The sequence below is a fragment of the Hyaena hyaena genome, unplaced genomic scaffold (genome assembly GCF_003009895.1).
Source record: "Hyaena hyaena isolate Hyena2069 unplaced genomic scaffold, ASM300989v1 scaffold_645, whole genome shotgun sequence".
Classification (NCBI taxonomy): Eukaryota; Metazoa; Chordata; class Mammalia; order Carnivora; family Hyaenidae; genus Hyaena; species Hyaena hyaena.
In genome coordinates, this window is record NW_024081272.1 from 422623 (window position 1) to 439348 (window position 16726).

Genomic DNA, 16726 nt, shown 5'->3' on the forward strand with positions numbered 1-16726 from the left:
AAACTTTCTTTGAGAATAAGGAAAGTTGAGTTCTAAGTGCTACTGATTTGCCATACCACTCGAGGTAAATCACGTAACTTCTCTCAGCCTCCATTTTCTCATCTTTAAAATGAAGAGTACTTTTAGCTTAGAAAGTCTATGGTGCTGTAAGTTTTAAAGAATGCTTTAAAATGTTTCATGCCTGTGTTGATAATTGTTATCTTCACAAAGCTGAATAAAACATTAGAAGAATAAAAAGGATAGGGCATATAAATCTCATATGGGTGCTCAGTGGCTCAGTCAGTTGGGCAGAGGACTCTTGATTTCACCTTAAGTCATGAGATTGAGCCCTGCATCAGGCTCTGTGCTGCACATGGAGCTTTTCAGGATTCTCTCTCTCTCCCTGCCCCTGCCCTGTGCACACATGCATGCTCTCTCTCAAAAAAAAATTAAATTTTTTTTTAATTTTAGAAAAGAAAAATCTAAAAATGTCAGAAACAAGTTTAAAAACAAAGAGTTAATAAGACCTTATGGACTAGCACATTCCCTGCAAGGCATCATCAGGGAGTATGCCTTTAGGCCTTGAATATAGGAAAGCTGAATGGTCCTCTGGGTACAGAAGTATGGGTAGAAGAGCATTAAAAATAAGACACTAAGTACTATAAAATTTTGCCTTTGGAGCAAAATGAGTAACTGCAAAATAGTCCCTAAACATATTAAAAATGAAAAACAATAAAAAATTAGTGTTATGGCTTCTATCCACAAGGCTGAATTACAAACCTTAGTACAGTTCCACAAATATAAGCAATGATCATACCCGGTGGTAGATCAGTTATTTCTGAGCGTGTGTGTATGTGTGTGTGTGTGTGTGTGTGTGTGTGTGCACCTGTATAACCATAGCAGTTCATTTTAAATTACCATCATTCCTTAAGTGAATCATTTATATCCTTTATCACATATCTTTCCATAGAAAAGTTGTCTGATACTACAGCACTTTCCTAGACCTAAATTAGTTGTTTACATCTTGTTTTAACTCCCTTCTACAACAATAAATTTTTAAATATTTCAAAATCATTTTTTGTCAGATAAGTTGCAAAGAATATATTAAATGCTAAAAAAATACAACAGTGGAGTGCTAAAAAGTTATGATCTTAATCACAGTGATACTTTTTTCAGAGTATAACTTGGAACTTAAAACATTTCTATCAATTTCTTACCTTCTACATACAATTCTAGTTGACAGAATGCTGTTCCACGTCGTAGATGTGCCTTCATTCTTCCATTAGCATTGTCTGCAACAGGTGGTGTGAATAATTCTAGTGCCTTACAAAATAAAATCAGGGAAAGACAATTTCCTAATTTTAAACTTGAGCAAAAACATGGTAAAAATCTTTACTTTGAGACAGGCCTCAAGTCTTTACCCACCGAAATTTTGGGCTTAACTTGTATAGAAATGTATCAAATACTTATATTTGTTTGAACAATTTAAAGAATTATTCAATTGTTCTTATACAAGTTTCATACCCTCTCTCCAAAAGTTATCTTTGGTTTATCATTTGAAACCTCTACAGTTTTATCTTTATTAGCAGGAATGATTAAAGAGCATTTGGAGGTCTTTTATAAAAATTCAAATTGGGCAATTCAGTTCATTCAATCATTCAATAAATATGTATGCCCAGAATTGTGCTAATAAAAGGAAAGCTGGATCCTAAAAATATTGCCAGATCTTTTAATAGCTTAATAAGATCAAATTATGAGGATCTGGTTATTTCCTCCATATTTTCAATCTCAAGGAGTGACATAAGAGATTTCGCATGTGATTTTCCCTTAAGACAGTTTACTTGAATATGGAAAAAAGAGAAAAAACTAGAAGTTTAAGATAATGATATGATATTAGTAATGAAATTAGGATATACTAAGTTACTCTGAAAATCGGGAAGTTATTAGGAAGCTATCCTACTGGGCAAGTGGTAGTGATAACAAGAGAATACCAAGTTTTCTTCCTTCAACCTTGCATTAAGTCTGAAAAACTTTAATAAGAAAAAGGGTAAGCACAAACTGACAAGCATTTACTAATCTCCTTGTGAACTTCAACTGAAACACCAAGGAAATATAGGAGCAATAGATGGGGATTTCTAATTAAACTTGAAATCTCAAAAAAACACCAGTTCTTTGTCTATTCAAAAACAGTCTTTTTATTTTCAGTAGAAAAACAAAACAAGATGACTGTTTTAATCTTTGCATAACTACATAAATAAAAAAAAAGATTAAAGACATCGTTTAACCCAGTAAGAGGATAACAATTTTAAAGCAACATATATAAATAAATATATATACCTTAGAAGAATCTTCGATGGCCTTGTGTAAGTTTTTTAGTTTTAGGTGGCAAGCAGCCCGATTCAAATACAATAGTGGAATCTTGTTATTTAGTCTTATGGCTAAGTTATACGCATTAATAGCTGCCAAATAGTTTTCTGTCGCAAACAATTTGCTAATGAGACAAAAACAAAAAGGAAAACAATGTAACAATGAAATAAAAACACAGAAATACTATCTAGTGATATTTGGCAGAGGAGATGGCTTACCTCCTTTTCTATTCCCTATACAATGGACTTTGTAGGCTACCCTGCCCCCAACTTTCTGCCGTATATATCAGCATATAATCTGAATGGGACTGACCTCACCCCCACCTCCAAATGTAGCTATCGGTAGCTTAAACCATAAGCATATTTCCATCCTCTTACCTACAGTGACTGACTTGGGGATAAGCTTGTGACCTAAATTGGTCTATTCAGAACGAAGCCTGTGACTTTGTTTCCAATGTTGGAAAATGAAATATTGGGAAAACTCCTCTTGCTGGATTCAAATGAAGAAAGCACACAGCCCAAACTGTGATGACCATTTTTAACACCATGGAAAGAGCCAGCATTGGAATAAAGCTGATACTATGGAATTATGAAAAGAATAAAAAGGCAGACAGAACTAGAGTCCTTAGTGATACAATTAAGCTGCTGGATCAAGCTTTACCTGAAATGTAACATGCCGTTAGCTTTTTAGTTATATAAGCCTATAGATTCCTTTTAACACAGAGCCAGTTTAAATTGTTTTTTTTTTTGTTGTTGTTAATTATAAACAAAAGCATCTAATATACAGTTGAGATCTTCCAAAATTCTCTTCAAAAAGATGTACATAATTAAGGGATTTATTTAAAATGTAAAGTGTTTTTTTTTAATTTTTCATGTACAATTCCTAGAATTTTGAAAAATGCACAAACAAGGGAAAATAGAAAATACCAAATAGAAAACTGTCATATAAAGAGCACTTTGTATTTATTTCCATTTGATTCTACTGCATACTGTACAGTTCTAGAACTTGATGGCATCAAAAGTAAAAGCAACCAGTAAAACATTAGTAAAAGGTAAGATGACACTATTGTGACATTTAATGTAAGTCTGTTAATTCAAGGTTAAAATAACTTGCACCAACTGTAAAAGCTAATTCTTTGGTAACAGTTTATGTTTCTGAAATGCCTCATATCAGCTAGGATGTTTCTGAATTCAAATAACAGAATTCCAAATCAAACTGGCTTAAACAAGGAAGTAAATGATCTCAATTTAAAAAGTGCAGATGGGGGAACCTGGGTTGCTCAGTCAGTTAAGCGTTAGACCCTTGACTTCAGCTCAGGTCATAATCTAATGGTTTGTGAATTCGAGCCCCACATCAGTGCTCTATGCTCACAGTGCAGAGCCTGCTTGGGATTCTCTCTCTTCCTCATTGTCCTCCCCCTTCCCTGCTGGTGCTTTTCTTTTCTCTCTCTCTCTCTCTCTCAAAATAAATAAATAAGCTTTAAAAATTAATAATAATAAAAAAAAACCCAGAGAGAAAGTATCCATGCCCAATGACATAAGCAGCTTGAACATATTATTAAGGCCTAAGATTCCTTCCATTTCTCCGTTCTACTATATTCACAAGCTACTTCATCCTAGGGCTGGTTTTTCTCATAGTATAAGATGACCACATAGTTTAAGGTATTACATTCAAACACGGTATTTATTAGAATAAATTGGGACGGTACTTTCTGCTATATGCTCCTCAAGAGCAAGAAAACTTTTCCCAGAAATCTCCTGGTTCACCTCCTTTCCTGTCTCATTATCCAAAAGTACCCACCTGAAAGAAAAAAAAAAATTCTGCTTTGGGGAGCCTGGGTGGCTCAGTTAGTTAAGTGTCTGACTCGTGGTTTCTGCTCAGGTCATGATCTCACAGTTCCACATCTAATCCCATGTCGGCTCCACACTGAAATGGAGTCTGCTTGGGATTCTCTCTCTTTGCCCTCTCTCTCCTTCCCTCCCTCACTCAAGCTCTCTCTCTCAAAATAAACTTTAAAAAAAAAATATTTTGTCTTAATAAAACCACCAGTCACTCCCTCTCTTCCTCAATCTCTCTCCCCATCTGTCTCTCTCTCTCCCCCCACTTGTACACCTCAGTACTACATACTACTGTTTGGGAGCATTTAAGAAAACTCAACAATATGATAATCTTTTCATATTAAGAAAAGATTTTCTTTGCCTACTTTTTAAAAAGATTGCTTGGTTTTTAAGCTGTTGAATATTTTAAATATATTCTGGATATTAACCCTTTATCAAGTATATGATTTGTAAATATTTTCTCCATTCCATGGGTGGTCTTTTCTCTCTGTTAATAGTGTCCTTCATGCACAAAAGTTTTTAATTTTGATGCGTTTCAATTTACTTATTTTTCTTTTGTTATCTGTGGTTTTGATGACACATCGAAGAAATATTGCCAAATCCAATATCATAAAGTACTCTGTTTTTTGTTCTAAGAATTTTATCGTTTTAGCTCTTATGTTTAGGTCTTTGATCTCTTTTAAGTTAATTTTTATATAAGGTGTTAGGTAAGGGCCCAACTTCATTCTTTTGCATATGAATTTCCAGTTTTCCTACAACCATGTGGTGAAAAGACTGTCCTTTCTCCACTGAATAACTGTTGAAAATCAATTGATCATATAGGGGAGCTATTTCTGGACTATCTAATACACTGGTCTATATGTCTGTACCAACCTTATATTAACCTATATATTTGAAGAACAGTTCCATTTTTTATCTTTAACATAAGTTTATAGTTCGATAACAGTTTGGTCAGAAAAAATCTCCCAGGTTCAAAGGGAAGAAGAGTTTATAATGAGCATTATTTTGAATTTTTTTAAAGTTTATTTAGTTTTGAGAGAGAGAGAGAGAGAAACAGACAGACAGATGGACAGAGCAAGACAAGGGGAGGGGTAAAGAAAGAGGGAGACACAGAATCTGAAGCAGACTCCAGGCTCTAAGCTGTCAGCACAGAGCCTGATGTGGGGCTCGAAACCACGAACTGTGAGATCATGACCTGAGCTGAAGCTGGACCCTTAACTGACTGAGCCACCCAGGTACCCCTACAATGAGCATTATTTAAGAATCATTGTAGGAGGCATAAAAGCAAGAAGTATAAAATATTAAATGATTTATATTGTTTACATATATGTATTAAAATATAAATCCAAATGAGCATTACTTTTTTTAAGTTTAATGCCACTTCAAACAACCAAAAATCTGCTTTATGGCTTTCAGAATAATTTTGAAATTGGAAACTGTCAAATTTCAAAAGGAAAGGGAAAAAATTAAACCTCTATCTAAAGGGCAGTAACCTTTGAACACCAACTTTAAATACAGAAGTTAATAACCATCAAATCTCCATTGACGCTCCATATAAGGCAATGCTAGTGAAAAGAATGATGTAAAAGTACTCATTAATTCAACACATACTGAGTGCTTATTATACTGAATGTATAGTGAGAACAAAACAGACATGGACAATTGCAAACAATCCTGTCATTTTTTTTTTCTGTCAATTTTATGATGACTGACTGGTGTGCCTTTGTAAAGTAAGAAACATTCTGATTAGTATGGCCAAAAGGGCCCAACATTTTGTACAAGACTGTGGGAGAAGCAATCAGAGGCAGGACTGATAAGAAAGAAGTGATGTAGAGAGAAGTAAAGAGAAGGACAGAAGAGAGCTAGGAGAAGTAAGGAGTAGTATGGCTTAGAAACAGCCAGAGGGGCAGGGGCAACACACATTCTAACAGAAGACAGAAGAGCTCTGTTTTATGGGCAAGAGGAACTGTAACAGCCACTGCCCCTGAAAGGACTTCAAAAATCACTGTCTCTTTCAGCATCTTATCTTTCAACATAGAAAACATTCTTGGGTATCTCGAGAGCTTCTAAAGCTGAGTATCATTATGCCTTAGTGAAGGCACAACAACCAGTACAACTTAGCACTGAGGATGGAATCGGGAAAAGGAGGGGCGCCTGGGTGGCTCAGTCGGCTGAGCGTCCGACTTAGGCTCAGGTCATGATCTCACGGTTCGTGGGTTTGAGCCCCGCGTCGGGCTCTGTGCTGACAGCCAGCTCAGAGCCTGGAGCCTGTTTCAGAGTCTGTGTGTCTTTCTCTCAGAAAAAAGAAAAAAGTTAAAAATTTAAAAAAAAGGAAATGGGAAAAGGAAACTACATACTAAACAAAATGACAAGTTAGGCCATAATAGGCACTGTATTGCAACAGAATATTATGGACTATAAAATGAATACAAACAAGCAACTGTACAAAATAATAATTACATCAAAGAAGTCATCTTAGAATAAATATGGATTCTAAACTTCTGTAAGTCTGGAAGAAGGTAGCAGTATAAGAAAACTGTCTTATCTCCAGACACATAGTTTTTAAAATGCAGAAGAGGGGCACCTGAGTGCTCAGTCAGTTAAGCTTCAGGTTTGGCTCAGGTCATGATCTCACAGTTTATGGGTTCCAGCCCCGAGTCAGCCTCTGTGCTAACAACTCAGAGCTTGGAGTCTGCTTCAGATTCTGTGTCTCCCTCTCCCCCGCTTGCACTCTGTTTCTCTCTCCTTCAAAACAAATACTAAACAAATTTAGTAAAAAATACTAAAAAAATTTTTTTTAATAAATAAAATAAAATAAAATGCAGCAGAGCAAGGCAGATTTGGCAGATCTGTCCTGAAAGTAGGCAGGTGCAAAAGGTTGTTAGAAGATGATTCTCCATGGGAATCTTGTGCTCATGAATGTCTTATGTCAGATGCACAGAACGCTTTTAATTGTGATGATCTTTTCAAAAAAGCTCATATAGCACACAGCCTTGAAAAATATAGTGTCTCCCTCTGGGGCAATGGAAGATTTATCTGCTGTTCAATATGAAAAAAGATAGTATCTCCTTGTGGGTCAAAAGTTGGACATGTTTGCTTACAATCCTCTCATGAAGAATTATGTTCTTTAAGCATAGTGTTCTCAGCTATGGTTCAAACCTGGGCCTGCCTTTGTATTGGCCATGTGGGACGTGAGGAGCAAAGGGAACCAACATGAAGCTCACACTGCTTGCTACACCTTGAATAACAGTCCTTTGTCTCTGACCTATGCATCTCCTGTCTTCTCCCAGTACCCATGAAATTGTGGTAGGCTAATCCTTCACAATTCTTGCCAGGGCATGGACCCAACCCTATGTATTTGAAAAAATTCAGTTAGGAAAGTTAAATTATATAATGTGTTGGGAGAAGATGGTCAATAATCAGCATCAAAAAGTCCAACATGAAGTAATAGGACATCCAGCGAGGCAGATCGAGTCCAGACAGAACATATGCAAACAATAAGGACATGGAAATACAGACTGGCAGACTAGGTTAGTCTGTTAGCAGATAGCGGCTTCTACAAAGCTGGAGCTCAGAAGTAGAATTAGCCAGTGGCAAAAGGAAATACAAAAGTACAGCAGATCCTCAATCTTAAAAGGAATGGGGTATTAGACAGGCTACAAAATCTGGCACTTAGGCCAAGAGAATAAAAAGAAAATTCAGACTCAAGAACTAGGGTAGACAATGATTTTATGTAATAATAGCAATACAGTGCTGGGAACTGGATTGTAGCATAATATATCCTTAATTCCCTCCTATCTAACATTAGACTTCTCTGTAGAGAGTGAGGTATGTAGATGGAATTCAAGTGGCCCTAGCATGAGCAAAAAAGGCATTTAAGTCTAAAGTTAAAACAGAGTCCAAAAGAACTTACACTAAAAGTCAAGCACAGAGTAATGTCCTTGAGACAGAACAATGATCCACTTAGGGTCCATTTACTTAATATGATTACAAGTATCTAGAAGGACAGCTATTAAAGTTATTTACAGATTCTGAGTCATGTAAGGCTGTTAAATAACATCATACATACCATGCATATGTCTATAGTAGAGCATTCAGACTCTGTTTTATGAGATGTTCTCAGTAAAAAGCTACATGGTACATAATGTTAATTGGAAAAGGTAAAAGGCTTTCATGAGCAAGTAAAATTACCCAAGCTTATGTATTTTCCCAAAAGGTAGAGATTTGGCATTTAAAACTAAGATACAGCAGTAGGAGGCCAGGCCCCCTTCCCCCCCAAAAACATGAAAACAATCTGTGGCTTTTTCTAAGAAAAAGCTATTGCTTTTTGAAAGGCTAGCCCACCCTACCCTTTTGTGAAACAAGTGTCCCATGGGTTTTAGCATAGTAAGAACAGTTGGACTGTTTTTGCCTGTGTAAATATAGAAGGCTATCACGAAACAAAGCCTCTGGAGATGAAGGTATTTCATCCTTTGGCTTAAGTTCAACACACTGCTTCTGAATCAGTTCTATTATGTCTATTTCTATCTTTTGTATCACATTGCATTGCTAGTGAGGATATTCTTCTAACAAGTCTTACCTTTCCTTTTATCTATTTGTACTTGGCACTATGATTAACTGTACTTTGCTCTGTTTCTCTGGGTGTTATTAGCTACTGAGTTTTCTTCTTTCTCTCCCTGTTCTCAGCTCTCTTCCTCTCCTCTTATTTTGCTTCTCTTTCTTTTTCTACCTAATTGGAGGTAGTAAGGCAAAGTGGTACAAAAACAATAGAGACTAAAAGTAATTACAATCTACCAGTCATGCCAGACGCCTGCAAAGTATAATTTCGCACTAGATTGCTGCCAATTCATTGCTTTTGCCAGCAGTCAATTTTATTTAAAGATTTCACTTTAAAACATTTTTTAAATTTAATTTTCAAAAAATTTTAAACATTTTTATTTTATTTTTTGAAAGACAGGGGGAGAGAGAGAAAAGCACAAGCAGGGGATGGGCAGAAAAAGAGGAGACACAGAATCTGAAGCAAGGTCCGGGCTCTGAGCTGTCAGCACAGAGCCCCATGCGGGGGCTCGAACCCACAGCACAAGATCATGACCTGAGCTGAAGTCAGATGCTCACCCAACTGAGCCATCCAGGCACCCATTATTTTTTATTTTATTTTAATACACATGCACGCACGCACACACACACATGCACACACGTCTTTCACTGCACTTCTCAGTCAAAATTCTAACCCTGGCTCAGTGATCTTACCTGTCTTTTCTACTCTTAAATCCAAATCACATCTTTAGGGTATCAGAAATAAGACCAGATCAACACTGTCTAGGACCTTTAGCCAGTCACAGGATCATAACTCCTATACCAAAGACCTGTCTCTCCATGTCAATCAACCCTGTTATCTTTCAGCACTGATGTAAAAGTACACTTTTCCTGTCTTCATGTTGCCGCCCTTTCCTAACCCATCCCCCTCTCTACTCCTTTGCACTTAAAAAAAAATTTGTTTGTTCTAATGTTTATTTTTGAGAGAGAGACAGAGCCTGAGCAGGGAAGAGGCAGAGGTGGAGGGAGACATAGAATCCAAAGCAGGCTCCAGGCTCCAAGCCATCAGGACAGAGCCTGACGCGGGGCTCAAACACAAAATTTGAGATCATGACCTAAGCCAAAGTGAGCCGTTTAACTGACTGATCCACCCAGCATTTTTTAAAAGTAATCTTTATGTTCAAAGGGGGGCTAGAACTTAAGACCCCAGGTCGAGAATTCTATGCTCTACTGAATGAGCCAGACAGGTGCCCCTCCTTTACACTTTCTTATTCCTGGTTTCGCCATAATTGACTCTACCTCTCCTTTCCTATACCTTTAACTTTTCTACAAAACCTGTCAGAAATAAATTTGGCTCTGCCCTGAGGGCAGTGCTAATCTCTACCACCTTCTCCACTGTGTCCCTTCCCACATCAGGGATTAGGACTGCAGTAACTGGCATTCTCCAGGTTCCCTTCTGCTAAATACAAGCTGTAACTCTCCCTTTATATAGAAATCACTATCCTTTGGGATTCCCGACATCTTTTTCCTTCTAGCCTTCTGGTCACTGTCATCTCCTGGCTTTTTAAAAATCACTATTCTCCTGGGACAACTAGCTGGATCAGTTGTGAAAGTGTAGGACTCTTGATCTCAGGGTCATGAGTTCAAACTCTATGTTGGGTATGGAGCCTATTTAAAAAAAAAGAGACAGACAGAAGTTACAATCACTCTTCTCATATTCATTAAGGGCTTTGAAACTGGTTCCCAGCATCTGTCTCTACCCCAACTTCTGCCATGATTGCAGAAGATTCTAAGGTTTATGTATATGCCCCATTTATCAATTTAGTCTTGAAATAACTGGAACTCCTTAATTCAACATATCTTCCTTTCAACTGTACTTCTGATACTCACTCCCAGGGCCACACCTTGGCCTTCATCAGCACCTGAATTGCACTACCTTTCAAACTCTGGAATCCCAGCCACTAATCAGAATATCAGAATTCTCTATTCTGCCAACTTTCTCTTTATATTAAGTCTTCAATAGATAGTATAAGTCTTCTTTTACCTATCTTTCTATCTATCTATCTGGGCACTTCTATCAGTGCCCTCTAATTTCTTAATTGCTCCATTTTCTCTTAGTCCAATGAGCCCCTCATGGAATCTCTTCCTTTCTTTTCTTTTTTTTTTTTTAAGTTATTTATTTATTTTGAAAGAGAGAGAAGGTATGTGACAGCACAAGTTGGGTAAGGGCGGAGAGAGAGGGAGAGAGACAATCCCAAGCAGGCTCCAGGCCCTGAGCTGTTAGCATAGAGCCCCGACACAGGGCTCAAACTCAAGAGCCTTGAGATCATGACCTGAGCCAAAATCAAGAGTCAGATGCTTAACCAATTGAGCCACCAAGGTGCCCCAGCATCTCTTCCTTTCTAACCCAACTTGGACTTTGTGGCTAAATACCAGAGCTATTTTTCTATGAGCAATCTGGTCCCTTGCACTATTAGTCTTTTACTGTACTTGTCAGTTAAAACTCTCACTCTGGCCCGAGATCTATTCTTAAATCCAAAAGACAAAACCCTAAAGGAGGTAAATCACACACCTGTGCTGACATCTCTATCAATTCAACCTGGCAGGGCCAACAGTACTCACTAATTAATTTCCCTTATCTAGGTCTATACTTGTCTCCACTATTCTTTCCTCCAGTCTCAGTAACTGAGTATCTCTGTCTATTCCAAGTCAATTTGTCAACATTTTCTGAGCAAAGTAATCCAACTGGACAGCCCACTCAGCTTTGCCCACTTTAGCATTCTCACAATGCAAGGAGGAACAATTCAGCCAGACCACTTAAGACGGTCTTCACTAAGGCTAACCAACTTGGAGAAAAAAAAAGAGAAAATCAAGACAATCCATCCAATTCTTGGCTTTGACCCAATTTTCTCCACTCTGTGGAGAAATCAGAAAGATTTCAATCTTTTCTTTCTCTAGTCTCCAAACCTATTCAAATCTTTTATATTCTTAAGGAAACAAAACAAAACAAAACAAAACCTGTTTCATGTTTCCATTCCATTGGCTTCTGGGAATATTTTTGTGTATTCCTTTCTTTTGCCAGACCTTCAAATGCTGGTGGGTCACAGAGTGTTATCCTCAGGCCACTGTTCTCTGGGTCTACACACTCTTTGTGGATATCTCAGATACTTTTATAAATTTAACTATAATATAAATGCTGATAAGCTCCAAATCTATTTCTACAGTGCTGGCTTCTTCTCTAAGTTTCAAACTTGCCAGATGGTGTCACCCAGACTAGCCCAGAAACAACTCAAACTCAATATATTAAAAACTGAACTTACCTGCATTCTCTCCTGACTGGCCCCTCATCTAGTATTCTCTAATTTAGCTGATGACGTCATGCAATCAAACATCCAAACTAGAAACCAAGAACTCCTCCTTCTTACTCCCCCAAAATCAATCAAGAGGTTCTGTCTATTTTACCTCATAAATATTTTTCACGTTGCCCTCCTCTGCACCCCTACAACAACACCTACAACAATGCTAGTTCAAGGCCTTTGTCATGTTTTCTGCAACACATTTTCACCCTCATATTACAGAATAAATCTAAAAAAACCTAGACTCTTCAATATAGTGAAAAGACTAGTAGTAGCCAGATGGGAGGTGGATGGAGGGATGGGTAAAATAGATGAAGGGGATTAAGAGTAATTATCATGATGAGCACTGAGTAATGTAGAGAAATGCTGACTCATTATACTGTATACCTGAAACTAATATTACACTGAATGGTAATTATCCTCAAATTAAAAAATAAGTTAAAAAAGAATTTTAACCAAGCATACAAGGCCCTGATGAGTTTTCTAGGTTCCTCTGTCATTACTCCTAGTCTCAATTTTTATGTTTTAGCAAAAAACAGACCACACATAGTTCCTGACCCATATATCACACTATTTGTTATCTCTTAGCTTTTGCTCATAGTGTCTCCAATACCTGAAATGAATGCCTTTCTTTCCTTTTCTCTTAAAACTCCTACTTATCACTGAGGATCTGAGGTGCTACATTCTCTATGAAGCTTTTTCTGAACATGCTTTCCTTCCTTTAAGGGTAGATGCCACTCTTCTGTATTCTCATTTTACCTTGTTCTTTTCTATGTATTGTACTTCTCATAAAGTAGTATTAAGTATTGTCTGTCTCCTGTACTAATCTTTGTAGCTCAAAGCCTAGTTAGTAAATAGGAAACAATTAGTAGATGTTTATTTAATGGTTGGATAAATGGAGAGGAAGGAAGGGAGGGAGAAAAGGCGAGAAAGGGGAGGAAGGATCATGTAAGGCTTTAATGTCAGATGTAAGAGAAACCAGCTTGTCAGCCCCAGGCCTCTGACCTTCAGAAAAATTGTCACTTCGGTTAAACTCTACATATTAACCCCTGGTGGTGTAATAGACAGAAGAAAAGACTGAGAAAGATAAGAAAAATACACACACAAACATGGTGGTAGACAGATAATGGAGACCACCCCACCAAAAGATGTCCATATCCTAATCCTCAGAATCTGTGACTATGTGGCATGGCAGGAAGGATTCCACAGATATGCCTAAAATAAGGTCTTGAGGTGGGAGATTATTCAGGATTAAGCAAAGGATACTAATGTAATCACAAGGATCCTTATCAAACAAAGAGGGAAGCAGGAGAGTCTGCGAAGATAGGATTATGGAAGCAGAGGTTGGAGTGATGCAATTGCTGGCTGGAGGCAACAAGCCAAAGAATGTAGGCAACCTATAAACTGGAAAATGAAAGCAAATAGATTCTTCTCTATAGGCTCTAGAAAAAACACAGATGATACCTTGATTTTAGCCCAGTGAAACCCATTTTGAACTTCTGACTTCCAAAACTATAAGATAATAAGTTTGTGTTGTTTTTGGTGTGCCTGGGTGGCTCAGTCCGTTGGGCATCCGACTTTAGCTCAGGTCATGATCTCATGGTTCGTGGGTTTGAGCCCCGCTTTGGGCTCACTGCTGTCAGTTCAGAGCCTGGATCCTGCTTTTGATTCTATGTCTCCCTCAATCTCTGCCCCTCCCCTATTCACACACTCTCTCTCTCTCTCAAAAATTAAAAAAAAAAAAACTTTTAAAAAATAGATAAATAAATAAAAAATAAATTTGTGTTTTAAGCCACTAAGTTTATGGTAGTTTATTATGGCAACAATAAACAAATAACATAAAAGTCTATATCTTGATATATAATAAGTAATATCTACAACTGCCTCAAAATATGAAATCAAATTTTCATTCATAATGTATCAAAATGTACTGTTATTCATAAGGTATCAGAATGTATCAGAATTTTTGATAATTGTATAAAAATATTCACACATAGCAGCACCTGGGTGGCTCAGTCAAACATCTGACTCTTGATTTCAGCTCAGGTCATGATCTCATGGTTGTGAGATCGAGCCCCAGGTTGGGTTCAGCACCGATTGTGCAGAGCCTGCTTGGGATTCTCTCTCCCCCTCTCTCTCTGTCCCTCCCCATGCTGTGCTCTCTCTCTCTCTCTCTCTCTCTCAAAATAAATAAATAAACATTAAAAAATTATTTAACACACAGAGCAACATGTAAACAAATAAAAGGATTTCTTGGATATAAATGAAAATATATAAGATAATTTGATAATCTTTTAAAGATGGAGATGAATAATAAAAGAAGTTCTAGTTTCTAGAAAACACATTTCTAAGAGAGAAACACCTTTCTCGGAAGGACTTAAGTTAAATATAAATGATTTTAAAGGGGATTTTAATATCTAACCCAAAAGATGTGATATGTTTCATTTCTATGACATTTAAATGCAAAATCAAATAAAAATAAAAGCCTTATTTGTTATATAATCTGACTTTTTAAATATGGAGGTCCTTCCTATCTAATTTGCTTATTTAGATTATGTTTCCCCAACAACACACACACATAAGCACATATGTCAAGATATCTAGAAAATGGAGTTAGTACTAAGGTCTACCTAAATTTATTATAAATCTCACAGCCAGAGTTCAAACAACCTACTTTCCTTTGTCCTTCAGCCATTCTGGGTTCTTTTCTTCTTCTTTTAAATCAGAAAGTTCAGGAATATCAGTATTCAATGCTCTCCGTGCTTCTGCTTGTTTGTGTAACCACTGAAATCAGAGAAGTCTAATGAAGGACACAAACAGCTATTATATTATTATTATATTATTATATTAACAGCTACTTTGACATTACCCAGCTTCTGTATAAAACAAAAATACTATTTGTTATGGACTCAATATTTGTGTCCCCCGAAATTCATATGTTGAAGCCCTAATCCCCAATGTGATGGTATTTGGAAGTAGGGCTTTTGGGAGATAATCCAGTTTGGATGAGGTCATGAGAATGGGGCCCCCATGAGGGGATTAGTGTCCTTACAAAAAGAGGAAGAGACCAGAACACAGCTCTCCTCCCACCACTCCCTGTACCCAATACTGGGCTTCCAGCCTCCGGAACTTTGAGAAATAAATGTCTGTCATTTAAGACACCCAGTCTAGGGTATTTTGTTAGAGTAGCTTGAGTAGACTAATACACTATTTGATAATGGTGATATTTTTAAACATTCAGTTTTTTACCCTTTTTTGTTTAACATTACCAGCTGGCTAAGACCAAAGGTACAAAAATTTCTAATCCAAATTTCATGCAAATTTCTAGGAGTTCATGGGATTATTATTTTACTTTTCTTATTTATAGCATATTTGTTTTTCTATATTAAAAAATACATAAATGACTTTTAAACAATTATAGTTTTATAATTCTAGAAATAACTTTATAAATGATAACATTTAGAATATATTGTTTAATAATAATAAAACAGTTAATATTTATAAATTGTCATTATGTCTTAATGATCTTCAATCACTTCCACAACTTTTGAATTGTGAGAGACAACACTTAACATCTCGTAGTAAAAAATAATGCAGTTCTTAGGGTCTATATACTTAAAGATATAACATTGAAAATCCCAGGGCCCAGGTATTTATAAATGAATGAGAAATATTCTCATTAGAATATCTAATCACACTAGATATTATCTATTTCACTAGAATATCTCATTACAAATCTAATACAGAAAATGACGTAGGGGCGCCTACGTGGCTCAGTTGGTTAAGCTTCAGACTTTGGTTCAGGTCATGATTTTATGGTCTGTGAGTTCAAGCTCTGTGTCAGGCTCTGTGCTGACAGCTCAGAGCCTGGAGCCTGCTTCAGATTCTGTGTCTCCCCGAGGCACCTGGGTGGCTCAGTTGGTTAAGCAGATTATGTGTCTCCCCTTCTCTCTGTGCCCCTCCCCTGCTCACACTCTGCCTCTCAAAAATGAATAGATGTTTAAAAAATTAAAAATAAAAGAAAATGATGTATTTGAAAAAACAGATGGCAAGTGTTTATCTCCCAGAATAAACAATAATACTGCATACTAAATCAGTGTTTTCTCATTAGTGTTCTGGAGATAAAAAAAAAAAAATTCTGCAAAATATTTTTCTCATAACGAAATACTAAAATATATTCAAGAAGTACTATCTTTAGTCTAATGAATACTTAAGAAATTCAGAACCAGCATTAGTTTTAAAAGATGAAATAAAAAATATTATCATTGTGATCACTGTAACTAACAGCAAGAATACTTACCTCCTCTTCTTCTGCTACTTGTGATTCCCGGAGAGCAGTTGGAAATACTCGAGGGGTAAAATTGATTTTAATACTGCCAAGAGAGCGAGGAGCAGGAATACTATTCTCCTTTAACTTCTCCAAAAATATATTTTCTGAATCTCTTCCTTCAAAAGCAATATTAGCAAGTGAGTTTCTCTTTCTCTCATTTTCTGGTTAACAGTCAAAATGATTTTTAAACTAATTACACAGCAAAGCTACCTGTAAAATCCTATACAAATAAACCAAAGATAACTTCTGCTAGAAGGAATGTAAAATCCATCATTGAAAGTGTGGCAGCAAGCTATCTGTTCTTTAATCAATGACCAGGT

At 36.7% G+C, this 16726-nt stretch overlaps 1 protein-coding gene across 3 annotated transcripts in view; it reads right to left on the reverse strand.

Annotated features, from left to right (window-relative positions):
• The window catches only part of DNAAF4 (dynein axonemal assembly factor 4), a 61410-nt gene that overhangs the window by 6653 nt on the left and 38031 nt on the right, over window positions 1-16726 (reverse strand). For 2 of the 3 annotated variants that reach the window (XM_039216575.1, XM_039216574.1), the window contains exons 5-8: window positions 16377-16522; window positions 14751-14860; window positions 2317-2470; window positions 1197-1302 (exon numbers count right to left, since the gene is read on the reverse strand). In XM_039216575.1, coding sequence (XP_039072506.1) covers window positions 1197-1302; window positions 2317-2470; window positions 14751-14860; window positions 16377-16522 — 516 coding nt within the window. The remainder of the gene's footprint in view (window positions 1-1196; window positions 1303-2316; window positions 2471-14750; window positions 14861-16376; window positions 16523-16726) is intronic. The other variant, XM_039216576.1, reaches the window with a different exon arrangement.